This window comes from Ptiloglossa arizonensis, chromosome 13 (assembly GCF_051014685.1).
Source record: "Ptiloglossa arizonensis isolate GNS036 chromosome 13, iyPtiAriz1_principal, whole genome shotgun sequence".
In the NCBI taxonomy this organism is placed as follows: domain Eukaryota; kingdom Metazoa; phylum Arthropoda; class Insecta; order Hymenoptera; family Colletidae; genus Ptiloglossa; species Ptiloglossa arizonensis.
In genome coordinates, this window is record NC_135060.1 from 474,394 (window position 1) to 502,391 (window position 27,998).

Here is a 27,998-nt window from a genome sequence, read left to right on the forward strand (position 1 = left end):
TCGCAATGATTTTTGAGAAAAAAAAAGAACTTTTCATTCAAGCGAGATATCTAATTTTTTAGTAAACTTATTTTAATTAAACATTGAAAAACTCCAATAATGATTTAATTTCTGCTCGGAATCCATCACTAACTGTGGTCTTTTAGCTCAATTTTTACGATATTTTATACGATTATTAAATAATTAGTACCCAATAGCTGTAACTTCTATTTTTCAACAATACGAATACTCACTCGATGTTTAAAACATTTTCTTGGCAATGAAACAATTACCAATGATACAGCAACGATATTGGCATAAAACATAACATTCATTATTTGAGTGAGATATAAACGTAACTACTCATTATCAGTGATACTACCTAAGTAATTTACACAAAAACAAGTCACACTAAACAAGCATAACCTTTACGTTTTTTTACATTACAAATCATAAAAGTTATACTTATTTTAATACTAACGAAAAACGTAACTTGTTTTTGTGTAAATTGTAATTATATAGAGATTATCTAGATAGAGATGTGTATAAGCAGATTTATATTATTTTTAATAAATACAAATTAGTTCTTTTCGCTATAAATAATTTTCAAAATATTAATGATTATTATGCATCGGTATGTACTAATCAGCGGTAGTACTTAAACCGTAAGAAAATTATTCGGTTTATAAATTCTGAACGTTTTATTGTCGGAGCCTACGCTCATGCAGTTTACCTACGAATTCGTTCTCACTCGAAGTTGGGATCACCGCTGTTCATCTTCGTTACTGTCTTCGGCCAATGACGATTTTTGTTTGCGATCGTAAGAGCAGCAATGTACTACGGGAGAAGCGACGATGTAAAGACGCTATGCCTTCTTTTCGTAGACAAATAAGACTGAAGAGCTTTTATTCAAAACATTTTTTCATCAGATTAGTGTAAATGCCAAAAAAATTGTGGCGACCGTTACGACGAACACACTACGTATGCATGTTCATTTTCCAAATATTAGGCTAGGGGACCCTTTCGTACCGCCTATTTTAAATAAGTCAATGCAAGTCTAAGCTGAACCTAACTTAATCTAGATTAAACTCACTGTTGAATGAATATAGTTCATAAGTTTACGCTTTGACAGTGACATATGTATAGACAAAGTTTTTTGAGTCTAATGTAGTATGACACTTATTGTAAAAGTATCGTACTTAGATATTGCATTTTAGGAACAACAATACAAGGAAAAAGATGATTGCCGATATTGAATGTGCCACTGAAGATGCATTAAATTGAACATAATAGTATTTTTAAAATTACATTCAACCAAGTATTGAAAAGTTAGTACTCAAATTAAAATTGTCTCACTTAGATTTTTCATTGCAAATAATTGTATTTAATACAAATAAAAAATAGAAAAATGACATCGGTATTGGTGATGAATGATATGGAAGACAAAGGACTAGAAGATCCTATTAGATGTATATTTTTTTCGGAATTTCATCATATTGTCGGTCCAAAAATTACTTGTCAGGTTAATGAAAATTACATATAACTTACTTAATTTTCTAAGTAATAAAATGAGGATAAAACAATTCTTTTCCAGGTACCAGATAATTTTATTTCTAAGGATATTTTTGATAATGTCAGTGTTTATATTATACCAAAGGCACAGTTACAACGTAGCACTATAACAGTGTAAGTTTAGCTTTTGATTTAAAGAATTGGTTTTGAATAAATTTATTACAATTTTCATTTTATTGTAGAACTTTGAAGGATTATAAGATTTTAGGATTTCCTGTAAAAATTGATGATAAGAAATATGCAAGAAATGCATTTTATTTTAATTTATGTTTTGTTTGCGATGCAGAAGCTCGAACTGTGCATTATGAACCTGTTGTTAAGAAGATGTCAGATTTTCTAGTAAGATCTTATACTTCATAATTAATTATTCTCTTAAAAATTGTATTAATTTCAAGACATACTTTTAGATGGCTCTTGAAGTAGAAAATTGTTTTTTATCAACATCCGATGATAAAACAAGGTTAGCAGAAATGCTTCAGCAGGTAATGCAAGATTTAAATTTACACAAGATGTGTACATTAACAGGTAAGAATAATTTACAATTAATGACTTTTGTTAGATGTACTAAAGATATGAAACAATATTTTATTAGAGGGGACAATGACGTCTCATTTGAAAGTCATAAAGTTAGCACCTGAGCCGAAACCAGTTCTTGATCATCAGGTACCCATATTCTTGGAGGGCCGTGAAACATTTCAGAGTGATCAGTGGGATTTGACTACTCAGCAAGTGTTACCTTACATAGATGGATTCAATCATGTTGCACGAATAGCAGCTGAGGCAGATGTAGAAAACAACCTTGTTAAAAGTTGTGTGCAAAACCTTGTGTAAGTGTTTAAATGTAAAATGTTTTTTTAAATATACAATTGTTACAACATATTTTTAACTTATTTTCAGATATTATGGTGTTATAACATTGATTCCAATATTTCAATACAGTAATGTTTATGCTGCAACTCCTAAATTAAAAGAACTGGCAGAAAACACAAAATTACAAGCACGATGTATAGCATATGCTTCAAAATTTCGTGGGTTTATAGTTTAAGTAAAAAGATGTTCAAAAACAAGAACACATTTCTTAATAAGTAAGAAAATTAAAAAGTCGTTTGTTTAACAGCTAGACAACCTGCATATCTTAGGGACATATATCGAATGTATGCAAGTATGATACATGGCAGTAGTATGCGGGACTTATGCCAACGACTTAATCCACAAAATTTGAGAATCAACGAGAGAAGATTAGTACAATTTGGTCTCATCGAAGGCCTTATTCGCAGAGTTTATAAGGTTTGTTTGTCATTATCTTGATAAAATGTTACAATATTTCAAAAGAAATTCCAGTACCTTTATCTTTGATTACAGTATCCAATCTATCTGACAGGATCTCTCTACAATGAGGAGATGAAGAGTAATCCGATTTATAAGTACTTTACAGGAACATACAGTCTCGATGAAATTTGTTGTAGTACGAGTCAGTCAACGGCCCAAATCGAGGACATCGTTGAACGCGATCCAAATGTTGTCATGTTATGGAAGTAACTCAAAAAAGTAATGCTCTGTGAACTTTATCTTCTATAATTTCGATAAACACAGTGAAACATGGCTTGCATAAATGGCAGCTACAAATTAATCTGTTCATTGTATATTTTCAATCATTCGTTTCACTTCGTTAATGTATATTTCGGGTACTTTGTTGCTTATCATTTCAACGCGTTTCTTCTCCATTGCTTCGCGCAATGTTTTCTTACGCATTTCGGCTTGTGTGCGAATTGCCAAACCTTCCTCGAATATCTTTTTCCTGGCCTCGATGCGTTCTCTTTCCTTTGCGTTTACCTAATAGTCATAATAGAATACAAATTTGTATCGTCTTTGATTCTGAATTCTGATATTTACAGAAAAATTTATATCAATCTGTTATTTAAAATATAATTGAAAAATGAAAAAAAATTGGAGTAATTTATAACATTCTTTTATATGATAAATAATATCAGGATGTTCAAAAATAAGCAGAAATAATTATTAATTAAAGCATAAGAAAGGGAGAAACTTGAAGTGTAAAATAAATAAATTCAATAAAATCGACAATAGTGAACAATTTTGAAATACCATTTTAAAAAACTATTTAAGCTAGAAGATGCATTATCGAAAAGAAAACAAACCTGTTTCAATATTTCGCTCCTGTGAATTAAAGCTTGTTGTTGTTTCTTTTCAAGTTGTTTTTTATCGCGACAGAAAGCTTCTTTCTGAACGCGTACGATTTTTTCAAACTCACGCCGCTCCCGTTCTAACTCGATTGCCTGCATTATTCGTTTGTTTTTTATTTGTTTTTGTCGTTCGTCGAAAAGAAGTTTTTGGGTCTCGACTTTTTTCAAAGCCTCTTCCTTTTCTTTTCGTCTCCATTCTCGTTCTACTTCTTCCTGAATTCGTACGGCATTCAGATCATCGATATGTGCCTGGAAAAATAAAAATTATTATTTAAAGTTAAATTTTTAGCACAGAATGTTTTACTTACACTATTATAGTAATTATATAGTAATTTCAATATGCAATAATGTAATGAAGTATACAGTGTATTTTAACGAGAAAACAAAATATAGTATAAACATATTAAATAACATATTAGGCAACAATTACTTAATGTATTAATTACGATATATTTTCAATTTGATTTAAAGTTTATATAATCTAAGAAGCTGCAATAAATTTAGACCTGACAACAAACAATGCTACTTGGATGAAAAGTACATAGGAATAAAGATAGAAGAATTGAAAATTAAACAGACTTAAATAATGTTCAAGTAATTAAGAAAAATGTAAACATTCTACAGCTGTTTACTTAATAGAATTATTAGTTTAAATAGCTGAATACTTGAATGTCGTGGAATTGTATCGTCTGAGTTGCAATTCTTGCTTTCTCCCCTTCTTTCTTTAATTTTTCCAATTTACGTTCTTCTGCTAATTTTTGTTCTCTTTCATCCTTCTGTTGTTGAAACTCCCGAATTCTATAAAATAACATTTATTATCAAGTTAATCATTAATTAGAAATTCATTGGAAATGACAAGCTTTACCTAAGGTCAATGATTTTATTTTCTTGTTCTTCCATGGCCTTAAAATGTTTCAATTGCTCGTTTCCTTCAGCAATTTCTTGCCGAATTCGTGCATTTCTAAATCTTTTATTTTGCAATTTTTCAATTTCTTCTTCTTGCCAAGCAATATTGTTTAAATTAATTAACTGGCTTTCTTCTTGCTTCCTTGCAAATTCTAGCATTTTGTGTTCTTCGTTTTCTTTTATTTGATCTTTTAACTTGTTGGCAAATTCTTGTTTCTTTATTACTTCCTCTTGTTCTCTTCTAAGTTCCTCTTTGATTGCCCATCTTCTTTCATTTTCCATCATATCATTGAGACGTTTTTCTTCTTCTTCCAATTCAAAATCAATCAACTTTTTCTCTGCTATCTAAAAAGTAGTTTCACAATCATACAAGAAAGAGATTAGTATTTCAAATATATAAAAGAATAGAATAAACATTTTTTTTTATGCAAACCAACAATAACAATTCACTTTATTGAAATCGAATAAAAAGATCTTTTTATAAATAAATTTAGACACGAATCTATGTAGTAATATATTTTTTCTTAATTTTCTATTTTTTATATTATCACTCACCTGGGCATCTCGAATGGCACGGCATTTAGTCTCTAAAATAATTCTGTTGCATTTCTGAATTTCTTCTTCCTGTTCAAGTTTCATGTTTTGTGCTCTCTCAAGAACGTATTTTGTTCTATTCTTAGCCTCTTCTTCAATTTCAATTAATTCTACACTTTTCTTTTGAGGCTTATTCATGTCTATTCTACGAAATTCTTCTTTTCTCTCCATACTTTCTTTTATGAGTCTTTCCCTTTCTTCTTTTTCTATTTTGACAGCTGCTATCTGTTCTTCTTTTGTCATAGGACCTTTGCATTCTTGAAACTGCTCGTATTCTTTCTTTGTTAGAATTTTTTGAGGTAGCGTCTTTTTCTTAAGAGATATTTTCATTCTTCCTCCTCTATTCTTAACTCCTCTTTCATCTAACTAGATATTATATATAAATAGCATGATGTTTGAATTTTGGTAGTAATCATTTACTAATAAAGTGTTTCAATGTTTATTATTATCTATTATGTGGATTATGAAACATTTGGATACTTATATATAAAGATAATATTTGTATAAGGTAGTTGAATAATTATTGCTTTTATTTCATTGTAGACTATTTGAGTATATAAAAGTTCCAATTACTATTAATTATCAAAGTATAGTAGTATTTGTCACAATTATAATTATTATCATTTGTCTAACAATATGGATAGTTCAGTATTATTTATTATTACTTGAGAATCTCTTGCTACTATATAAATGTTACAATATAAAATATTTATTAATATAATCTGTATACTAAGATATTCATTTATTATTTGATTATTTGAAAAAGTTAGGAACCCATATTATTAGTTAACTATTATGATAGTATGGTATGTACTTTGTACTATTGTCACAATACATAAATACTGAATATTATTTTATGATAACAAAAACAACAGTATATATATATATATATTATAGTCTTTTTTACATATTATGATAAATAAAATAATTGTCATAAATAATTATAAAAATAATTACTTAAAAATTGTATAATAATGTAAGATTAATGATATGAATTAACATAGCATTAAATATTTGCAATAAATAATATAGCTGTAATTTGAAAAGTATATAGTACTTCAAAAGTATTATTATGCACTAGCATAATATGTATATTTCCCTTTCAATCCAACTTTAAAAAAAAGAACTAGGAAAAAGAAGAAAGTAAAGTATTAATAACGTTTAGAAAAAAAGAGAGTGCTACCTGTTTTCCATTGCATGAATGACAGCTATATTTCAAATAATTTGGTTTACATTGAGCGATATCAATACACATATTCTTTGGTGGATTCGAGCAAACCTGATTTGCGGATTTTGAATTCCTTTGTTGTTTCGTGTTATTAGCTGTTAATCTACAAACAGCGTTTGTCTTCAACATGTCGTTTACTTTATATACCACCATTTAATATTAAAAGATATTTTAATTTTTTCCCGAGAGTTACACTGTATACAAACATCAACTTATTCAACTATTTGTAGATGTATTTAAATAAAAAAAATATGTTTATATATTTTTATTAGCAATAGAAGTTTCGTCAAATCAAAATCGGGTTGAATTGACCACGACGAACCAATATCGCTGATGCGAAACAGAAGTCTGTTTATTGTTTACAAATGGTAACTGGCGATCACTATGTTTGTTTGTTCGATAGTAATCCAGCGGTACGTTCTGATCATTTAATAAAAAAGTGATGTCTCATTTAATAAACGGTTACTTTTGGTACGAAATGTTATCTTTATGGAATCATAACAAAAAGAAAATTACGAAAAATACATTGTAATCTGCAGTTAACAAAATCTAGTGTGTATCTACACACAGACGTATTTTTAAAGTGATAAAAGTTTTAGTTGCAGTTACATACGATGTAATTAATAATTATTTAATGAAAATAGTACAGATACAATTAGCTGTATTTAATATATAATTCTTTAGAGTAAAAAAGTGTTCAATAATTTTTATTATAAAAAGTGATTAATTTACAAGTAAGAATTTTTATTCGAATAAGAAAACATTTATGAACAATTTTACTAGTTTAAATACAACTTGGAATTTTATAAATTTCTGAAATATTCATCGAATTGAGAGAACCAAATAGATTACACAGTGATTTTTACGCGTTGAAATTAAAAGAAAGTTGTTACTCTTGTTTAAATTATTTTTGGTTTATTTTTTTCCACGGAGAATATTAATATAATGTAACAAAATTATAAAATTGAAGTAGAAAATCTATTAACATAAGTAATGTTTATCAAAATTAAAAAATTAATTGATTGTTATTTTAATTTAAAAAATTTTTAAAGCAATATTTATTATAACTTAAGTAAAGAACAAATATATAACGATTTCTTAATTTAATTCAATACTTTTAACAAACAAGTTAATGTGATCTACAATGTTAATTAGACTAAAAATGATAAAAAGATAATCTTCGTTATACTTTCGTCTCTGTAGATATTACATTCGGATAATTAACTTTGTTCTTTATGCACTACGTACTACTTGAATGTTCAGATATTTGGATATGTACCTATTTAAAGTGACGATACTGAAATATCAATATATTTAATTTGTAATATTTATTGCTTCGTTATGATTTATTTTTGTGAAGTTCATATTGGAAGTATTTTATTTTATTCTTCAGGCGACAAAGAACTGGCTAGACCGACGGTGGGGTGATTCACCCCTTTTGTTCGTGTATGCGTATCGTTCCCTTCGACGTCAGCTTTCTTCGGGTGGGAAAATGCCCATATGACTACGTGTTCTTGTCTGTTAAGTGTTCATGTAACAACTAAAATGTATGATCCACATATAATAGAATATCGGATTATAAGGAATATTAAATTAAACTCTGGATAAAATTCGATCACCATTTAGAACAAAGTATTGTCCTTATTGAGAACCAATGTCAATAAAAAGAACGTAATTAATATCTTTTATTACTTCATTCGCTCGAATACATTTCTCCAGAAAAATGTTGATATTTGTAACAATATAATATATATACATACTGTTACACAAATACAAGCTATGTATCAGTATATAGATACACAGATGTATAGATACAAATGATGTAACAATATACTACTATAATGGATGAATTATGGATCGTGTTTCATATTTTGTGCAACATTGAACATAAATTTTATATTTTATAAAATATAAGTTTATATTTTACGAAGTACAATTCTTAAATCGGGTGGCAGTCTTATTTTATATAGTAAATAATAATTGTTCTTTAATGAGCATTTATGGAAACGCACAATGTAACGATTATTCGGCTCATTGATTTTGTCAGGTCAAACTTTTGCATTTAAGCATTAAACAGTGTCCGAAGAATGAAAAAGTCGATCGATATCGTGCATGCATTTTATACGAGGGAGTTAAATATAACTCCGACTCTGTATCGAGATACTGGTATTAAATAAATAGATGTATAGCATACGTAGCAGTGATTGTATTAAATGTAGTGAATACAGCAACCATTAAATAGTAAGTACAATAATCATAGTATTAAATACCCTTAAAAATTCGCGGAATTTTCATACAATAAGATGCACCCATGTTTAACGAAAACCAAATTGTTCACTGTTTTATATTAAAAATTCATTTATTATTGCAATTAATTAATTATCAATTTTATATTATTTTATATTCAATACGTAAGTCACATGTAATCCAAAATAGATGCATTCTTTACAGAAAAAAGAAAAGTGAAACGCACGTTGTTTGTTTCTGTTACTCCTTATTAACAGTTTCATTTATATAGTATGTATTTGTATATTCGATACTCTTTACTTGAACTATGTAAACATGATTGAACCTTTGAATTAAATTAAAAAGCTAAACAAATAATGATATTGAACATTAACTGGATTTTGTAGTGAAATATTTTTTGTCTTCAAAGTACCATTCTATTGAAAATATATTTTCATCCCAAAATATGTTTTTCTAAATCTAGCAAGTCACCGTATTTGAATTAACAAAGGATAAGAATCGTGTGCACTTTTAAAAATAAAACAGAATTTGCTAAGTAATAATAGCGAAGGAAAAAAATTTGTCGTCCTTTCCTTTTCTGTGTTATCGGTGAATGTTTTATCCCTGAGCTGCGCCAAACGATTGCGTTCTAGTCGGCCAATTGCGAAGGGTTTCCCTAATAAGAACTTCTCTAGAAGAGGGAACACAACTATACGTGTGAGATTACTTGGTTTCTAGCTTCACTTTTCGTGCGACAGCGTCTCGATCCGCGTTATGGCATATGTGAACCGGAACAGTTCATTTTTTATGGTCTTGTATAACTTGGACATTCATTCTGCATAAAATACCACTCTCTCACGATTTATTACTACATTCGATAATTTTTCCTTTGCTCGAAATATTAATCTATTTCAATTTTGTGGGTTCTGAAGAGCGTTTTTGGCGTACTCAACCATATTGGATTCTTTCTTTTCCTTTCGGAATCAATAATCGATGAAATTTTACAAGTTTTGAAAAATTCTTTGTAAAACTTATTCAAAGCAATTTCTGAGTTTCATGAATCGCATTATTTCTTCAATTTCCACTTCCACTTTGATTCTTGTGAGTGAAATTAGTGGAATCCAATGAAAGAGTTTAGTGAATTTCAGATGGGATTGTTATCGATAGTGACAAAGTTAGAAAGCACGTGTTTGTAAAATAAAAGGAACACTCACGGTGGACTATATATATATATGTATATATATATATATATATATATATATATATATATATATATATGTATATATATATATATATATATTGCATACGTACATACGCTCGGTTGAAGTGTTAAAAATGAGACAGTCGTATGACACGTTTTTAGTTGGAATTTAGAAATATAAGAAAGGGAGACACATTTAATCGTGTCTGTAAATAAACCAATTTTAAAAATTCGTTAACGTATAGAATGCAAAATGAAAAGGTCAGCGATATAATAAAAAATAAGAAAGTGATTAGTAATAATGAAATAAATAAAAAACAATACACAAATTACGTGAATTTGCTAAAAAATTGAATAAACGTGTTAACGTATGTTTTTGTCATAATAAAAATATCCCTCAAACTTTAAGCAAATGCAATAACCGAGTGATAATGTCACGTGCTTAACTTTTTTAAAGAGTTGAGCACGTGCTGTAATGGACAAATTGCTGAATGATAAATCTATATACCTCAAAAACTATTTTTGTAATTCATTTCATTGTTTTTCTCAATGAAAGTGGAAGTATACTAGTTTAAATAATGTTAAAGTGAACACAAATTTTTCAAATAGAAAAAAGCAGACAAAATTGCAAATCAAATAATACTCGACAATTCCGCAAATTTAAAAAGAGAGTATTATAAAAAAAACTTCTTAATACCGAAAAATTATTATCTTCATTATTTAAAAAATTTGCTATTTATAAGCTATTTTTATAGTAAAGTTACTTGCTCGAAAAAAGAACGACATAATTGTTATTTAGCGAAAACATTATTGCAATAGAAATATAATTCTATTGTCTTGTAAATTTTTCAATTTAAAAAATAGAGATATCATTGCAAATTATTTAATTCAAAAAATGAATAAAACGATTAGAATTCTTATTGCAGACGAATGCAATTTTTATGTAAATTATGTTCAAAGTATTGTGATAGATTATTAACCTTTGTTGCGTGTTTAAACATGAAAGAACGCGATGATTACCAAACGATCGATTCGTCGAAAAAACATAAAGGAAGATCAAAAAAGTACAAATCACTAGCCAGATTCTTTACTTCAAGTTATTGGCCGAAGGTAATGATATCTCGCGACAATAGAATTTGCAAAAGAACCGATGAGTCTTCAGGAACCACTTCCTTATTGTTCCTTGAAGCACATTCGAGTAAACTTCGAACTAAAAAGGAAGAAGGAGAAGAAGAAGAAGAAGAAGAAGAAGAAGAAGAAGAAGAAGAAGAAGAAGAAGAAGAAGAAGAAGAAGAAGAAGACCCTGACTATGACGTCCAACACTTGTGCTGCAATGAAAACAGTACGAATTTTGAACAGGAACAAGATGTCTGTTTGATCGGTAGTTCCAGTGAGATTCAGGACGATCTGAAAACCAGTGAAACTACAGCAGGAAACGAAAAACTCTCAAAGAAGATCGATAAACCAGTTCAGGAAAGTGGCCGCGATTGTACGACGGTGGAAGGTATGATTTTGGGGATGAATGATCGGGACAGGCCCATTTTTGTTGATCTGACAGCTGACGAGAAGAACACGTGGAAGCAGACGATTCTCAAACGGTTCAGCGATGTGAACACGTTGATCAGGGAAAGTGAAAACGAGAATTGCTCCGCAAGCGTAACATTAGGTACAGAATTTATAGAATAATGGTTTTTATTTATTACGAGTGTAGATTCGACAAAAAAAGGAAATTTTGTTTCATATTTTTGAAAAGTTAATTATTTAAAAATTATATACGTAAACTTAACGAAGACAGCGATAGGAGATTGTCACGAGCACTCTTGTGCAAACTTTCATAAGACTTTTTATCGGGAAGTGATTAAAATGAAATAAAGATTTCACACCACGATATAAACAACTTGTCACAAAAAAGGGAAGAAAATTAACTAGATAGAAAGCTAATTTTTGGAATAACAGAATGCAATCATATTAGATCATGATATTTTCCCTTCCGGCTTTTCCTGTCATAAAAACTTTAATTAATTCACCGATCTAACACTCTATTTGTAATAACATTTTCTATTTTTTTTTTTAATTAAAAAATCCCAATATAAAAAATCAAATTTTAACATTTAAGTAATCGATCCAAATGACGCCCTTGTGCGGTGAACAACCTGCACAGCTACACGTCAACCCTACAGTCGTAGTGTTCAGATTGAAAAAATTGAAAACTTCTGTTTACAACTTTTAAAAGCTTAGCTATTAGATTTTATATTGAAATTCGATAAAAGCTTCGTTCGTTCGATGAAAGTATCGTGGATGTGTAATAGCATGACTTTTAATTGTTACATACTAATTATGAATTAATTATATTTGCAACGTCGTTCAATTCCAGAACCTCGAATTATGATAGCAGATAGTTCGAGCAAATTAAATTGTAAAGGAAGTACTAGCTTAGCAACAGCTCTACGAGACCGTGGACCATGTTTAATACCGGTTCAACCAAACCGATCTCTACCGATTCGTCCAGCTCCACCTGTGCCTACGAGATCCTTTCGTAAAGATTGTTCATCGCTAATACTGGTGTCCAAACCTACGAATCTGGACGTCGTTGAAGTGGTGCCGGTAAAATCGACCAGTACGTTATCGAACGAAAGGATACGAAAAAACCCAGACAACGATTCTAACGTACAAATATCTGGAAACGAATCTGCGAGCTCCCCGGGCTACGCCGTTCCTCAAATTTCTATAATGGAAAGTCTCCATGGAACGAAGAAGAAAATTAACGACGACACGGAGCACGAGAAAGACAACATCAAGGAAAATAAAAAGAAGAAAAGATCACAGGAAGCAGATTCCAGTCAAAGCAGAGAAGAATGCGCCGGGAACTCTGTTAAGGAATTTTTAAAAAATTTCTGTGGTTCGAACAAGGCTGAAGGAGCACAGAACGCGTGCAATGATAAATGTGTTAGAGTTGTGTCGACAACCAAGAAAGAAAGTGACGGTAAAGTGGTGCCCCCGTTAAGGCTGAAAAAAGTCGTTCGTAAAGGTGACTGGGGTCATAAGTAATTAAATAATGTCGTGTATTGCACCCTGCATGAATATAACATTAGCAACCCGAGTGAGAGTAGCGAGAAGGAACAATGACATTAAGAAATTTAACGACTTGCAATTTCCAGATCGATTTTTACACGTTTCCCCTTTTATTGATAACTGTCCACCACCTTTTCTCACGACACCCGTGCACTCTCATTGATTTCACGCAAACACGTGCACACTTTGGTAAATATTTACTCTAGGGAAGTAGAGAAAGAGAAACCCGCGATAGATTTTAACCGCCGTTCATAATTGTTTAAGAAATTATTATTTATCAATAATTATTATTTATTAATCCTTTGAATTAAATTCTCGACAAAGAAACATTCCAGATATCTTAATTAAGAAAAGGAAACTTTCTATGCTCGATAACAGAGGCAGACAGATGTAGCAATTCCCAGATCACTAGAGGAAAGGAACAGGAGTCAAACTACAGGATCGTGACGAGCGCGACGCCTCGAAAAAAATCAGGTCCAATCTCGAGCAGCTGGAACGGTATACTCTATGAAAAAGAAACGAATCTCGTGTCTTTGAGAACCGATAACTACAAGTTGAAATACCGACGAAACAGGTTGAAACAAAAGCTCCGTGAATTACGCAGCAAAGCTTTGGAGTTGGCCAAACAAATGGCGAACGAATCCAGCTTCCAGCAGAACACCAGGTTGAGACAGGTGATGAATCGCTACGAAAAGCAGATCGAAAACTTATCTAAATTGCACAAGAAACTGTCCGCAGCCATTCCCGTATCGAACGAAGTGATCGACGTAAACGATGACGGTGCGTGTTCCATCGATGACGAGTACCTTTTTCTAAACTTGAACGAAGAGAACAAAGAATCGTTAAAAAATAACTACTCGACTTCGTCGCCCGAACCACCAAAATTGTCACCAAGGTCACCGCTAAATTATGAAAATATACTGCCAGGGGAAATTAGAAATAGTCCTCCGATCTTACCAAGAGTGTGTCCCCCCGTTTCGTTGAATCAAAACTTGGCCGACGAAGATTTCCATGTCTCGAAAAGAAAAACCTGGCCCATATTCGATGATTCGTTGACGAAATCAACAGTTTCCGCGAATGCAACAGTTTCGGTCCTCCAACGTAATTCCATGGACGAAGCTTCTGCGGACCTCGAGGAGTGCGTACAAATGGTGAATGCAAGACAACAAAATAACATGAACGTTGATATAGAGAATTTCAATGTCACTAATAGACCTTTAAAAGATGAAAAAGTCATTTCACTCTTTGATGATAATCGTATAGATCCGAAGAAGCAGATCGAAGACGATAAACTGGCCGATAAGGTTCCTCCGAGTCGCTCGATGGTCAAGGAATCGGAAATAATTAAATGTCCCGGATTTCTTGATTCTGTGCCGGTTACAAGTCTCGTTACAAATGGTTCGACAGTGGCAGCAAGTATTCCAATTAGCAAAATGTGCGCATCGACGGCTGACGAGAAACTTTCTTCGTCGAAGGAACGTGCCTCACGGTCGAACTTCTTTGCGACTAATCGGAACGACGTTTCGTTTACAGAAGTCAACAAATCTAGTCAAAATACACAAAAGGTTCGTAGCAAAATTAAGATATCGAATCGTGTAACATAACAAGAACCGTATACAACGTGTGGACTTTTAAGCAGTCGAGTACGAACAAAATACAAATTAGGTAAAAGTAATAAAATTCGTCGTTCGAATAATTTGTCAAATATATTTTACCTATCCTTGGTTACCACCGTAAAATGGTGTGTCCTGTACTGTGCAATTTCTCTTACATTTCTACAGCTTCTGAAATTTACAAGATGTTAATTAATTGTTACCGGTTCACGCGGTATGGGTACGACACGATCACGATGTTTGATTACAAATTGCTTTTGATTCAGGTTACATCGAGCTCGAGTCAGTCGATCCAACTTGATTCCATAGGGACCACGTCAAATCAGAAACACATTGTGTAAGTTGAGAAATTTCTCGTACCTTCTAACCGAGACTTTTATACATAAGCTGTATACCAATGACAGATTGCAACAAAACTGTAAAGGAGTAAAATTACCGAACGATTCCGCGCAGAAGAGTGACAGCAGTCATCCGCTAACCGAACAGTTTCCAACTCTAGGTAACTGGGCGGCACGCATGTCGAAGAAACAAACTTTAAAAGCCAAATCCAAATTACAAATCATGGGAAACGTTTCGTTTGCATCGACGGAGAACGTTGGCCGTGTAAGAGGAAACTTTCTCAACGAGATCCAAACTGATCGATCTATATTACTATTCTTTATTCCTTTCTACGTGTAACGCATTATTGTTTGCACACTTGAGAGCAGATTCCTGGGCCTGAAATGCAAAAGATAACCGGTCCCGATACAACAAACAATATACTGAACACACCGCCTCAGAGTAACGCAGACAGATGGCAATATTATCATCACCGACAACAACTACTGCAACATGTTGCCGCGTCCGTGACACGTTCGCAACCAGTTCCATCGGTACCACCTCTACGTCCTAGCGTCTGTTCGCCCATGAGCCAGTTTTATCCGAACAACTATACCGTAAGTAACATTTATCGCTTGACTGCGGATCTGAAAATATGGAAAACGCGTACGCAAAAGGTTTGCGCATACGATGAGAAAAACAATATCTGATCCTATTTGAAAAACTCAAAGTAATCTTCCTTTCGCTATGAAAACAAACTATTTTCAAAATTCGTATTATTGGAATAATGGAATTTCTTAAATTTCAGATCGACCCCTACAACGGTGTTGCTCTAAGTTATCATCCAGCGATCTGCCCTTACGGCACTTATCCGTATCACTCTCGACTACACCCAGGTTCCCCAGGATACCATTTTCCCATGCAAGAAAGTCTGCGATCATTGCAGGAACACACGGATAAACGCTTCCCAACTGTGCAAGACCCAATGGTGAAATATCCATGCTCGACGATGAAGAACAAACTGCTGCACCCAAGTAACCCGGGTTTTGATCGCTTGCGAGGAAATTCAGCTGGTAACAATGCTATCGCAGGGACCTGTTTACCATCGCTTTTTCTTCCACCACCGTCTTTACCTTCGTCGCAACAGACTTTACGACGAACACCGTTGACCGGTTATCCGACGAATAATCAATATTCCCAGAACAGAATGATCCCGGACGTTGTCGCCGCAGCGGCCGCTGCCGCTGTTGTTGCGGCGGCTTCTTTCGACAGACAATGCGACACATTGACGTGTAACAGGACCAACAACGACGCGTTACAAACCGCTGATTTGACAAACGTTATCGAAAGAGAGTCGCCTCACGTGACGAACTCTGATAGAACGATCATCAATCGAGATGCGACCAATCTAACGCAAGATACCAATTTCAGCGAAGAAGGACACGAGAACAACACCAAGTACCAGCAGATGCAGAATTTTCTATTCAATCGGCTGGCGCTGGTTAAAACTGCCGACAATTTCGGACAAGCGAATTCAGTTGTCGGCAGTGACACTCGAGCAGCAATGACATCCATTGTCTCGACGACACCGTGCCGGGTAGCTTTGGTACCCTCGCACGCGCAATTGCCAGAAAATGCATCGGGAAATCAATTTCGGAATTCCGTGACACCGCATCTGGGTAAGATAAATAGCCCGAACAGCTTGCATAATCTTTCGTGTTCCAATTGCGGTGTTATCGGGCCGAAATTTAAGTGTCTCGGTTGCGAAATGATTTTTTACTGTGATGAACGGTGCCAAGAGAAGCATTGGTGCGTTCACATGCAATGGTGCCCAAAGAAAATGCCAAAATTAAAAAAGGTTACTTGAAATTGATTTTACGTTATTTTCCCTCGGAAAATATCACGAGCAATGTTGTCATGTTTTTAACGAAGTTTGCCCGAACAAAAAATGTAGCTATGAAACAAAAAATTAAAATATATGTACATTGTGCATTCTTATGGCACTAAACTAGTGCCACTTTATGGCAATAAACCCCAAAAATATGAATTTTATACTCTGATCTCGCTTTCTAACTAGAAAAGAATTATAGTAATAATTAGTAATACTTAATAATACGGTAATTAATATCAATTTAATGTATTATTAACCTGCTTTTGTTCACTTATTTAGTGGAAACGCACTAAAATGCGATGCAATCAATGATGTGATAATCTTGTGCCTCATTTTTTAGAAATTATAATAAGTCTTATTGTCGATGTTTATTCAAAGAGTACAATATATATTTTTATAAAAATTGGATCACGTGAAACATTGTATCTACGCTTCACCAAAAACTGTAAGAAGTACAATGCATTAACCTTGACTAGTTGTAAAATAATTATACATATTTTTAGAATATTTTAATTACGTACTTTTTTATTAAACAATATATATATAATAATATATAAAATGCACATATAAATGTATAAAAAATGTATACCCATAGTTGCTGCGAATAATCACAGATCTAAAATCGTAAGATCTATGCAACAAGATTAAAAATATGAATTTATATAACATACAACAATTTTAAAGTGTTATTCTGTGTCATGCTTTCCGATTATATAAAATTTCAGATAGCCATACAAAAAGACACATAAAAATTGTACAACAAGTGTGTGCAATAAGTGTGTACATACTATAAAGTTATGTAAGAATTGTATGCACGGCTTTAAGTACAAAATAGCAAAAGGACGATGAAATGTGTAAACACGTTCTGTACGTACTTGAAATGTGGCAAATAATACATGACGAGAAAATTGTTACGTGTCCGTTGAATTTCTTTCGTTCCTGTAAATTCCTTTAAAAATGCTTGTTAATCAAACAAATAGAAAAAAAATAGTTTCTACTTCGTTGTAAAGCCAACTCGATGGAAATTTCAATAAATTTTGCAAACATTCACAGTTTTCTCCGCATTATAGATGTACAGTATCAAAATGATGCTCATTGATGTACATGTAAATCTATAAATTTGAGATCATTAAAATTTGCTTTTCAATGTGCTTTCCTTTGTCTTGCCTATAAGCTTATTTAAAAGCATATGAGCCTGTTGATAATGAGGACTTGTTTCATCTGCAACTCTTTTCATCCACGCAGCTAATTGTGGCCTGCCTTCGTGAGGATTATATCCAGCCAATCCTGCGTGAAAAGTCAAATTTCTAAAATGTTTTATTACAAATGTGAAAAGAATGAATTAACCGACTGCAATAAACGCTATCGTGCTTTATTTTCTTGTCTCATTATTTGACGTTATTACTTAATATTTGAGGATAGCTCTTGCAAGATGTCTGCATAGTTCAATTTATTATTCATAAAATTAACAAATGACTTAACACTTAATTGTCATGTTTATTATAAACCTTTCATTCCGGAAAATATTAACGCAGACTCTGTTTTCTAATATATTGCATAGAAAATCGTGATCAAAGAATTAATAAATAGAAAAAAATACTTACCTATAAATAAATTTTATTCGTGACTACTTAGTTGTGTAATTTATAATATAATACATCAATATTTATTAAAACGTATACCTAAAACTAAATACATGATTACTTACGAACTTGTTCCACCTCACACGTGCCGAGAAGGTCGGCAATACTTATTTCAGTACCAACTAAATAGGACTTATTTTTTAACCAAATGTTCTCTAAAAGATCGAGACATTCGTTTAAACGTTTTTCATATTCCATTATTTTTTCAGGAACTTCCGGTCGCCCGGTTAAAAGTGGCATCAAAAACTAGAATAATGGTTCAATATTTTAATTGAGATTTTACGAAGAAGAATTTTAAACAGAATTAATATATTTGAACTAGTATCAAATTACTAAAACATAATTTTAAATACACTAAAATCGCTAATAAAGAAAGTTTAGCAACTCGGAAATTGAACAAAATTTAGAAGTTTACAGAAATGTAGTAATACGTTACTTGTATCACTTCAATTACTTTTCTGTGAAATTTCAAATTTTTTGAATTTTCAAATTGCTGAATTCTTCTTGTAAATTAATATATTCTTTTTTAAATAAACTTCTACATTTTAAGTAAACGGCGGATGTTTATACATTGTATAAATCATTTCGCGGCAAATCAATTACTTTTTGCACTTGATGTTAGGGATTGACAAAATTAAAATACGATGTAATTTCATAAATAAATAATGTCAGTTTCATAAATAATGATAATGATCTTTTCAAATAATTATCAACTTACATCAAAACGCGCGCGCGCGCGCGCGAGTGCAACCCACGCAGACAAAACACACACACACACACACGCGCGCGGAGAGAGAGAGAGAGAGAAGAGAGAGAGAGAGAGAGAGAGAGAGAGAGAGAGAGAGAGAGAGAGAGAGAGAGAGAGAGAGAGAGAGAGAGAGAGAGAGAGAGAGAGAGAGAGAGAGAGAGAGAGAGAGAGAGAGTATAAAACTGAAAGTATCCTAAAAGACAAATTAAATCTTAATTAATAGATAAAAGAGTACAATGGAAACATTACATAATATAGAGTTTCAACATTTGAATTATAAAATTCTAAACTTATAAATAAAATCGTTGAAATGACAATGAGACCTATCAATTTCATTTGTAAACTTTATTCAAATAATATTGTGTAAGAGTAGCCAAACACGAAGGAATCACATTTTAATTTTATAAAAATCTCAAATATCAACTACAAAAAGTTATGAATTTGATATAAAATGGCTGCCATCCATTCTGGAGTATTTTCTCACCTTTTGGCGAAAATATAAGGCGCAATGAACCCTGGTATTAAGATGTTGCCATTCAAGATATTCGTCAACTTTAACTTGAGATTTTGAATCTTTAGGATACCAATGATCAGCTACATTAAATTCTCTGCAAATATATCTCAATATCGCAACACTATAAAAAAATGTAATACACATTTATTTCAGTAAAGTTTTTACAGATACAAAGATTTCCTAAGGCAACTCAAATTTTTATTATTTTATTTGTATTTAAAAAATGTAATATACTTTAAATATTTAAAGTTCTTACTTTATTTACCATACCATAACAATCCTAATTATTTATCTAAAAATCATACTACAAAAGATAAATAACATACTACAATGTACTAAAAAATATTTGTCATTCTATACTTTCACTATTACTGTACAGTTGATACTTTTAATATATGAATTATAATTTGTGCCTTTCTTCATTTTATATATGTAGTATCACATAATCTTAAAATAACTATACCTTTCAATCACTTTGAAACCATTGTGCTCGATAGCAGGAACTTTTTGAAATGGATGGATTTGTTGATAGTCTGTAGTAAGATGCTCCATTTTACCCAGATTTATTAATTTGCTCTCAAACGGTATGTTACAGATTTTTAAAAATATATGTATAGCTCTACTTGGTTGTGACAATAAGTCAAAGTAAAATTTTAAAGTCATGACTTTAATAATATATTAAATACGCAAATTCAAAAATTACTAAATATATATTAGAAAATTAATTTTGAAAATGTACTAATTTTTATTTGGGTACTTTTGTTTAAAAATAATAAATAAAATCCTGAAAATATAATATAATTTAAAATACAAAACATGTATAAAATAATTACAAAAACATTGCTTTGCATATTTATATGTAAGAATTTTTACATTAAATGTACTTTCTTACTTTTTTAAACAAAGTACATAATAAACACATCAGTTTATAAGTTTATACAAAGCCTTTAAATATAATGATCATCGAATATTACTTTCAATAAATCCATTTGGACTTTCATAACATATAATTTTTTTATTGTAATGAGCGTCCTGGTAGAAACAGACTAATATAATATCTTTGCTATTTCAAATAATAGCAAGAAGTGTTCTCTACACTAATGTTTTTAAAGGAGACATATTATGATACATATTTGGCAATTGTCTCTTTGTAGATATAGTATAAAGGAAATATGAAGGTCACTTTATCTTTTTAAATAAAATACTCAATTTATTATAATAGAAGTCAATAAAGTAATAAATTTTGAACATAAATATGTTAAAATATGTAATGACATTTCTATGTAACGTTACCAATAAAATTTTCTTATTAACTTGATTGTATTATATATGTATTTAAAAAATATGCACTAAAAATATAAAAATTTGTGGAACAGTCTAATATTTAATTTTTGTTTTTATGATAACTTCATTTTATAAAAAATCTTTATAATTGTTGTGGGTTCTTTTCAAAAATTTATTTATATTCCACATACAGATATAGGTAAATTTGACAATTCAAACGATTTGCGAAGAGATAATTTTCACTTGCAATAGTTTTATTCTATTTTAACTACAAACATTAGTCAAACTTCGATACAAACGCACATACACATGTATGTACAAGTGTTTACTTTCAGCCGAATCATAGTAATTATACATTTAATGCGACACGACAAATACATTCATTATCTTTCTTTCAACTGAATTTGCATCTTTCTTCCTGGTAAACAAATTATAAAATTTTTACGGATATGGTGGCTAAACATTACATACTAACTTGTTTTATAACATAGTGTTAAATACATTGGGCAAAATGTCTTTCAATGTGTTACTTGATTTCAATGAAATGACAAAAGTTAAAGAACTATCTCTATTAATTCAGATTCATAAAGATTATATTTTTAACTTAATTTTGTATTTAATTATTACATTAAAGAAATGATGTTATAATGTTGCTTTTGATCGTTTTACCTTGGTTTATGATGTTTCAATTCCTTTATCAATCCGCACGGAGTCTTGATTGCAATTAGAATATCTGACAATGATAACAATTTATCTATTCAAGATCGGAAAAATTCACACCGGAAAAGATGACGAAATTTATCTTTTGAATCTGAATGACGACAAAGTTGGTTCGTGGAAAAAGTTACAAATGAGGTAACTAAAGAAACATAGAAGTTAGTGAAATAAACTACTCAATATTAAATACATAGAATCGTGTAACTAAGAAGAACGTAGAGGCAGCACCCGGAGTGAAAAAATGGCCGACTGCGAGAAGGAGGAGGCTCACAATCTCGTAAGCTATTTGCCTTTGCCTACCGTTTATCTAATCACTTAGGCGACCTCGACGTTTCGCGGTACACGATGATAGTGTACCTTATCTATCATCCAACTAATCACCTTACACCCGCTGTTCTTGTCAAAGAAGTTCTTTGGTTATGTTGCCTTTGGTAGATTATTATTTTATTTGTTGTCACATCCATTTTTTATTTACATATACGATTTGACAAATCGATGCTTTGGTTTCAAGAATTCGTAAATAATTTTTATGCATAGTTTGTAGGAAAAAAATTAACGTAATTATTATTTGGAAATACTCAATCAACGTAAAATCTATTAATCATTTGGCGGTACCGAATAGGAATTTGAAATATTCATTTACCGCCACAAAATGAGTACAGTACATTATATCTGTATAGATAATCTTATAGAATATCTGTATATATGGGATACAAAATCGATCAAGTTAAAAATATTTGATTTAGACATTTGTTAAGGTACTTAAAGTATTTGCTGAAATTAAGGTTACACTTGATGCCTGTATATAAAATAATACATTATTAATTCTTCCTATTTGTTAACATACTTCCACAAAGGGTTCTATTTCAGTTACCAAGATTAATTGTCAAATTCTTAATTTTAAAGTTGTATTAATAAAAATTAGTAAATACTTACTTCTGACAAGGAGCAGTTGTCAGGTGTAACGCTGACCCTTTAATAGGGTCTTATTCAGTGATAAGGTTTAAGATATTAAAGCTAATGATATATGATTTTGGAGCAAAAGTTTTAGCAATCTTTATCTTTTATTGTACAACTGTAATTGACAACTGATGGTACACTATAGTTGATAAGACATTTATCAACTAAACAGGATAATGTAAAAGTATTAAAATTTGTTTATTACTTGAGTATTCTATTATCATTTAAATTCTCAAATTAGTTAATTAATACGATTATTATAATTAATACATAAAGTGAAGTAATATTTACCACAGTGATGAATAAAAGACTGAAATTTCATATAAGTATCAGTCAAACCAGATGTGCTGTAAACCTTACCAGTTATGGTGTGCTTTCAATCAACATTTATAATTTTATTTTAAGAAGTAAATTCATAAAAATTTTAACATTAAATATATCAAATTATTAATCATCTGCTCTTAAAACCATATATTAGTTTCAATATTTCAAACCCCATTACTCCATACAATTTTCAAGTTTTCACTTTATCTGGCCAACAGATATTCAAAAATTTCATTAATATTAAAGTTGCTTGTTGTATGAACTGTTGTAACTTTTAAGTCGAGTGTAATTCGAATATACATATTTTGCTATCATATCTGGTATAAAAAAAGAAATAAATAAAATAATTATGTTCTATTTTAATAATTCGTCTTTGTGTGATAAATTTCAGAGCAGTTTTGTAAGCAAAGGACTGTTGAATGCACTATTAAAATCTCAACACTAATATACAATATTTTTTTTTCACTATTTTCGAATATATATATTCTCACATAGTATGACACTTTACTCATTGAAGTCATGGCTAACAACTATTAAAACTGAACTACATTTCAAGAGAATATTTTATAATACTTAATGAGTACGTAAATTAAATGCTTCTCAGAACATAGTCATTTTGAAGTAATAAATGAATTTGCAGCGTTAATATGAAGATTATTTTAGAGAAAAGATGTTAAATAAATAAGCATATCTACAACATTACTTTTGAATGATAATGTTTCATTCATAAATATAAACATATAAGGAAGATACGCTGGTTGATACCATGTGTGGGTTCCAAACGCTAGTGAGGACACATAGGTTGGTACAGTGTATAGACATTGAACCTGAAGGGTTAAAATGTCAGCATTACACCAGGAGACCTCTCCTTGTGAGTAAGAAAAAAAGATGTTAAATGGGAAACTCTACATAATTAAAATTAATTATAATATTTATATTGTACAAATTTTTATGTTTTAACTTTAAAATTTGTTATAATTCTCGAAATACAATTTGTTGAGAGTGTACTTATCTGCCCTACCATAAAAAAAAGAATAATTTTTTTATAATATATATAAGAAGTTATCATGTAATTATCTAACATATATATTTTAATTGTTGATTGTAAGTATTCCAATGTGTTTTATTCTGTTTAGAATATATGTATTAATATATATGCTATTATTGAGCTAACAATAGTACAATAGTAATATTATCTTTTTAACAAAATTTATGCCTCATTACAAATCGTAATTGTTATTATTTTATGGAAACAACTATTTTGTAATGTACTATATAAATTTGAAATTATAGTTTCAATATATTGTGTGGTATAGGTATCACATTAATTAAAATCATTAACATGTAATTATCAAATTCTTTCAGCAAATGGAATTTGAATGGGTACTTCACGAAGAAGTTCATTCTTCACTATCACAATTGAGAAATATTTTAATGGTACAGTAAAAAAATAGTTTTTTTATTTACTAATAAAAAAAAAACAAAACAAAAATATTACTTTTTTATATGACACTATAGGAATGTGCACAAATATTTCCATTAGCACTATTTGGCAATGATCAACACAATAAGACAGACAGATTTATATTTGCTGCTCCACATGACCAAGTGAAATGTATAGCTGTATTAACTGGTGATAGCATTACAAGTGCAGTAAGTAATAATTATTTCTTCAATTTATAAATATATAATTGACTAATAAGAAACTGTTTGCAGGATGTAAACTTTAAAGTTCGACAACAACAAAACATTAATATGAGAACAAGCATACAAAATGAGCATCCTTGGAAATTACAACAAATACAAGATGCTGCTAATCACTTACAGCAAGCTATTGCTCATATAGACAATGTTGATCGTCATTATCCTTTTAGAACATCTGATGAAGTTATGCACATATTAAGAAATATATTAGGTTGCCTTCAACGTAGTCGAACAAGTTTAATTGTTCCTAGGAAGAAAACCATTGATGATCTTATTAAAAGCCATAATATGGTAGGCAAATATTTTTAAATCACTGACAAATATAAATGGAATTGTTACAAATAAATAAATATTTATGTAAATAACTGAAATGTTATACTTTTTTTGCAGAAGTCTTTGAATCCAAATCTTCCAGGAAATTTGGCTATTAGTTTTTACATTCAGAGTTACAAGTTGGTTCTGGCAGTGTATCAACTAGTAAATGTTAATGGCAATGTTAAGTTATTTCAGACCCAACAAGCAAAGTGTAGTGTGCCCTGGTTAAATGATGCTTTAGTATTGCTCACTATAGCATTACAGCTTTGTCAGCGGTTAAAAGACAAGGTTAGTTCAAACACTGCTTTTCTAAATTTCCTTGTCTCATGTTAAATGCTTTTCAGATCTGTGTTTTCTCTCAATATAAAGATTTTACTGTGGGTTCTCCTGCTTCATCTACAGTGGCATAAAATGGCTCTGTGTAAATGTAACATAGTATGCCACAGTCAATGCTCTGGTAGCATTTTTGGTGAATTTTGCTTTCACAATTGAAATTTGATCCTCAATACATTAAGATATCTATAGAAATTTAAAAAATTTAAAAAATTTTAAAAATTATGTAATACATTTCAATTCATTTAGCAACTTGAATGTTAAAGTTAATTTTGCCTAGAATGAAAAATAATTCTTGTATAGCAGTACAAGTTTTAAGTGTTTGATATCATTTAATGTGGATATAATAATTCTGAAAGAATTTTACCAATAATAATGTCTACAACTATGTTGTATTATGTTTGTTCAGTACTATATTTTCATTTGGATTGAAGATCTTTGATCTAACAAATAAGAGTAGTCGTAAATCGTTACTGAGTCATCTAGTGAAATAGTTAAGTAGTATATTTACTATACTTCTGTGATCATTCGGAATGTTACAACAATTCTTTCCTTATTAGAATTTATTATTTTGTTTTTAGAGTAGTGTATGTGAGTTTTGAAGTCTTTATTTTTAATTATGTTATCTAATCACTTAGTTTTTTAATCGTCTTGATCGATTATTTATTTTAATCACCAAAGAGAATAACATTTAATAAGCACTGATCTACATTGTCATGGTATGACGTTCCTTTCACCATACTATATCTACATTTACACACAGATGAACTCAATTATCTTATTACTAGACATGTTATGTCGATCATAGACCAGACATTAGTGTAATTGTTGTTGATTAATGTTATTGATATTTATGGAGATATGGCACAGAGATAGTAAATAATAAAAATTTGAATGCAATTGTATTAAATATTTAAGATTACCTTAAAATAACAACGTTAGAAATGTGCAATTTTTAACGTTGAAATTGAACGGTTTTTTATATGGAGTTGAATGGAAGGTATTTATGTTTTTATAAGGAAAATAAAACTGTATTTTAACGCGACATATGAACTTCGATTCATTTAAATTTGTGGTGCTTTCTGTGTTTGTTTTTTAAAGTAATAAAATTTAACAAAAATTATATTTAATACTTATTTAAGCAAAGTCCATAAATTTGATTAAGTTTATAACTTGTAGTTTTAAGGGTACCAATGAAACTTTAAAAAATTTATACAAACTTTTAATCAACTTTGCCATTTTTTAATTGTATATAAAGTTGAATGTATTTATTTGTATAATTTAAATATAAATAAGTGGAACAATTTTTTATTGTTAAAAAAAGAAACATAATAACTTTCCATGCAATTCAACAACAAACAGGCCTTTCTCTTAGTATTAGCAATTCAAATTTGAAAACATTTATAGAAATGTTATATACTTAAAAAAGATGAAAAAAGAACCGAATATATTCATCTTGCTTTAATTACTTATGTGTTTGAAATGTTATAGTTTTCAAGTGCTGTGGTTTAGGGTATTAAATGATTACAATTCCATTTTATGCATTGTATTTCTCTTGAGTTTTTATTATTGTATTGTGTACTTATAAATTACATTTTATTGATATCATTTTACAAATTACATACTATTTATAATTACTTGTTATGTTAAATATCTTGTATGAAATATAAAATTGTACTTAAGTGGTTATTATTTATAATGATTTAAAGAAACGTATAATTTTTTTTTGTTTGTTTTCTTCAGTTTACATTCTTTAAACATTGAATTAATTTCAAATGTAAAATTCATGTCAAAAATGATTTATATCTTAGATAATTACACTTACAACAATTACACAAGTAAGTAAGTGACATGTTTAATAGTTTCTTTATGTAAATATTATATTTAGACAAAATGATATGCTTATAGGTAATGTTTAATACCTTGTATTTAGAAACAATAAAAATATACAATATTAAAAATTTTACTACATATCATTCTCATTATGAATTATTAGCTAATTTCATAACCAATAATGTTTATACATTTTATAATATTCTTGATTGTTTTGAAACACCATATATTTCATTAATTTTAATAAAATTAAAAATTACTAAAATTAACAATAAAAAGATTTAAATATCATTTTACATCATTACTGTATATGTAATAGTAAATACTTGTATTATTGGAGAATTTTCAAGTTATCATTGTTTGCTTTTTCATTGTTAATATAAAAAGTAGGAAGAGTATTGTGTAATTCTTCAAAAAGTTGAAGAAAGTCATTATAATTAATATTAGCAGTATAAAATGGTGTGTAATTAATTTACAACAGAACAAATTTTGAAAATAAAAGCTCTTAATTATTTTCTTGCAGTTGTAGCAAATCATAACAATGGTCTACGAGTAAATAGAACGAAAAAGAAATCAAAGTACATTGAAAGGATATCTTAAACAAAATGGAAAGAAAATATTCTAAAACATTAATTTGAAATCATAAGTTATCAGCTTTTTATTGCTATACTACGTTAATATTTTTTAAATTCCTGTTTTCAAAATTTATACGAGTTTATACTGAAAACCGCAAATTCGATTCTTCGAATCGATTTTTCAGGATTCAATTTTTTGGTGAATCAATTCCAATCGATTCGTTTCAGAATCGATTCAAGAATC

At 30.1% G+C, this 27,998-nt stretch overlaps 5 protein-coding genes across 16 annotated transcripts; 3 read left to right on the forward strand and 2 right to left on the reverse strand.

Annotated features, from left to right (window-relative positions):
- The first annotated feature begins 623 nt into the window (after positions 1–623).
- On the forward strand, positions 624–8,183 carry Nprl2 (Nitrogen permease regulator-like 2). 7 transcript variants are annotated; one of them, XM_076325958.1, is made up of 10 exons: positions 624–1,307; positions 1,384–1,501; positions 1,574–1,665; positions 1,734–1,890; positions 1,959–2,076; positions 2,144–2,378; positions 2,449–2,579; positions 2,669–2,838; positions 2,914–3,099; positions 7,877–8,183. In XM_076325958.1, the coding sequence occupies exons 2-9, from the start codon at positions 1,388–1,390 to the stop codon at positions 3,088–3,090; spliced, it is 1,194 nt and encodes a 397-aa protein (XP_076182073.1). In that variant the 5' UTR covers positions 624–1,307; positions 1,384–1,387; the 3' UTR covers positions 3,091–3,099; positions 7,877–8,183. The 7 variants fall into 7 exon arrangements, with proteins under 7 accessions (XP_076182073.1, XP_076182069.1, XP_076182072.1 ...); XM_076325954.1 differs by lacking the exon at positions 7,877–8,183 and having other exon boundaries at positions 624–960; positions 1,197–1,307; positions 2,914–4,761; XM_076325957.1 differs by lacking the exon at positions 7,877–8,183 and having other exon boundaries at positions 624–835; positions 1,197–1,307; positions 2,914–4,761.
- On the reverse strand, positions 3,106–17,232 carry LOC143154115 (cilia- and flagella-associated protein 45). 2 transcript variants are annotated; one of them, XM_076325951.1, is made up of 6 exons: positions 17,062–17,232; positions 5,217–5,621; positions 4,621–5,006; positions 4,421–4,553; positions 3,711–4,004; positions 3,106–3,384 (listed from the first exon to the last, which is right to left on the reverse strand). In XM_076325951.1, exons 2-6 carry the CDS (start codon positions 5,583–5,585, stop codon positions 3,187–3,189), a joined length of 1,380 nt encoding a protein of 459 aa, XP_076182066.1. In that variant the 5' UTR covers positions 5,586–5,621; positions 17,062–17,232; the 3' UTR covers positions 3,106–3,186. The 2 variants fall into 2 exon arrangements, with proteins under 2 accessions (XP_076182066.1, XP_076182065.1); XM_076325950.1 differs by lacking the exon at positions 17,062–17,232 and adding an exon at positions 6,439–7,039.
- Positions 10,910–17,369, forward strand: LOC143154120 (uncharacterized). Its single transcript, XM_076325966.1, has 8 exons — positions 10,910–11,108; positions 11,193–11,576; positions 12,285–12,938; positions 13,361–14,547; positions 14,862–14,930; positions 14,983–15,196; positions 15,298–15,530; positions 15,722–17,369. The coding sequence occupies exons 1-8, from the start codon at positions 10,910–10,912 to the stop codon at positions 16,778–16,780; spliced, it is 3,999 nt and encodes a 1,332-aa protein (XP_076182081.1). The 3' UTR covers positions 16,781–17,369.
- LOC143154119 (glutathione S-transferase theta-3) lies at positions 17,369–21,968 on the reverse strand. Its single transcript, XM_076325965.1, has 5 exons — positions 21,663–21,968; positions 20,173–20,493; positions 19,680–19,830; positions 18,513–18,693; positions 17,369–18,091 (listed from the first exon to the last, which is right to left on the reverse strand). The coding sequence occupies exons 2-5, from the start codon at positions 20,370–20,372 to the stop codon at positions 17,934–17,936; spliced, it is 690 nt and encodes a 229-aa protein (XP_076182080.1). The 5' UTR covers positions 20,373–20,493; positions 21,663–21,968; the 3' UTR covers positions 17,369–17,933.
- On the forward strand, positions 21,760–26,523 carry Rogdi (rogdi atypical leucine zipper). 5 transcript variants are annotated; one of them, XM_076325960.1, is made up of 8 exons: positions 21,760–21,987; positions 23,386–23,574; positions 23,658–23,865; positions 24,360–24,431; positions 24,513–24,647; positions 24,711–24,989; positions 25,089–25,301; positions 25,358–26,523. In XM_076325960.1, exons 3-8 carry the CDS (start codon positions 23,761–23,763, stop codon positions 25,421–25,423), a joined length of 870 nt encoding a protein of 289 aa, XP_076182075.1. In that variant the 5' UTR covers positions 21,760–21,987; positions 23,386–23,574; positions 23,658–23,760; the 3' UTR covers positions 25,424–26,523. The 5 variants fall into 5 exon arrangements, with proteins under 5 accessions (XP_076182075.1, XP_076182077.1, XP_076182078.1 ...); XM_076325961.1 differs by lacking the exon at positions 21,760–21,987 and adding an exon at positions 22,215–22,468; XM_076325962.1 differs by lacking the exons at positions 23,386–23,574; positions 23,658–23,865 and having other exon boundaries at positions 21,764–21,987; positions 25,358–26,522.
- Positions 26,524–27,998: the final 1,475 nt, after the last annotated feature.

Excerpts from the sequence above, each read along its gene's own strand:
- LOC143154115 (XM_076325950.1), bottom strand. The coding sequence starts at position 6,636 with ATGGTGGTATATAAAGTAAACGACATGTTGAAGACAAACGCTGTTTGT. Across the intron at positions 4,005-4,420 it reads TACAATTCCACGACATTCAA|GCACATATCGATGATCTGAA; the intron begins GTATTCAGCTAT and ends TTATTTTTCCAG. Across the intron at positions 3,385-3,710 it reads GGAGCGAAATATTGAAACAG|GTAAACGCAAAGGAAAGAGA; the intron begins GTTTGTTTTCTT and ends TATGACTATTAG.
- Rogdi (XM_076325960.1), top strand. The coding sequence starts at position 23,761 with ATGTGTGGGTTCCAAACGCTAGTGAGGACACATAGGTTGGTACAGTGT. Across the intron at positions 24,432-24,512 it reads AATTGAGAAATATTTTAATG|GAATGTGCACAAATATTTCC; the intron begins GTACAGTAAAAA and ends ATGACACTATAG. Across the intron at positions 24,648-24,710 it reads GTGATAGCATTACAAGTGCA|GATGTAAACTTTAAAGTTCG; the intron begins GTAAGTAATAAT and ends AACTGTTTGCAG.
- LOC143154120 (XM_076325966.1), top strand. The coding sequence starts at position 10,910 with ATGAAAGAACGCGATGATTACCAAACGATCGATTCGTCGAAAAAACAT. Across the intron at positions 11,109-11,192 it reads GTTCCTTGAAGCACATTCGA|AAGAAGAAGAAGAAGAAGAC; the intron begins GTAAACTTCGAA and ends AAGAAGAAGAAG. Across the intron at positions 12,939-13,360 it reads GAAAAAAGTCGTTCGTAAAG|AGGCAGACAGATGTAGCAAT; the intron begins GTGACTGGGGTC and ends GCTCGATAACAG.
- LOC143154119 (XM_076325965.1), bottom strand. The coding sequence starts at position 20,372 with ATGACTTTAAAATTTTACTTTGACTTATTGTCACAACCAAGTAGAGCT. Across the intron at positions 18,694-19,679 it reads CCTTATATTTTCGCCAAAAG|TTTTTGATGCCACTTTTAAC; the intron begins GTGAGAAAATAC and ends CCATTATTCTAG. Across the intron at positions 18,092-18,512 it reads GTGTGAGGTGGAACAAGTTC|GATTGGCTGGATATAATCCT; the intron begins GTAAGTAATCAT and ends CTTTTCACGCAG.
- Nprl2 (XM_076325958.1), top strand. The coding sequence starts at position 1,388 with ATGACATCGGTATTGGTGATGAATGATATGGAAGACAAAGGACTAGAA. Across the intron at positions 1,666-1,733 it reads CAACGTAGCACTATAACAGT|AACTTTGAAGGATTATAAGA; the intron begins GTAAGTTTAGCT and ends ATTTTATTGTAG. Across the intron at positions 2,077-2,143 it reads CAAGATGTGTACATTAACAG|AGGGGACAATGACGTCTCAT; the intron begins GTAAGAATAATT and ends ATATTTTATTAG.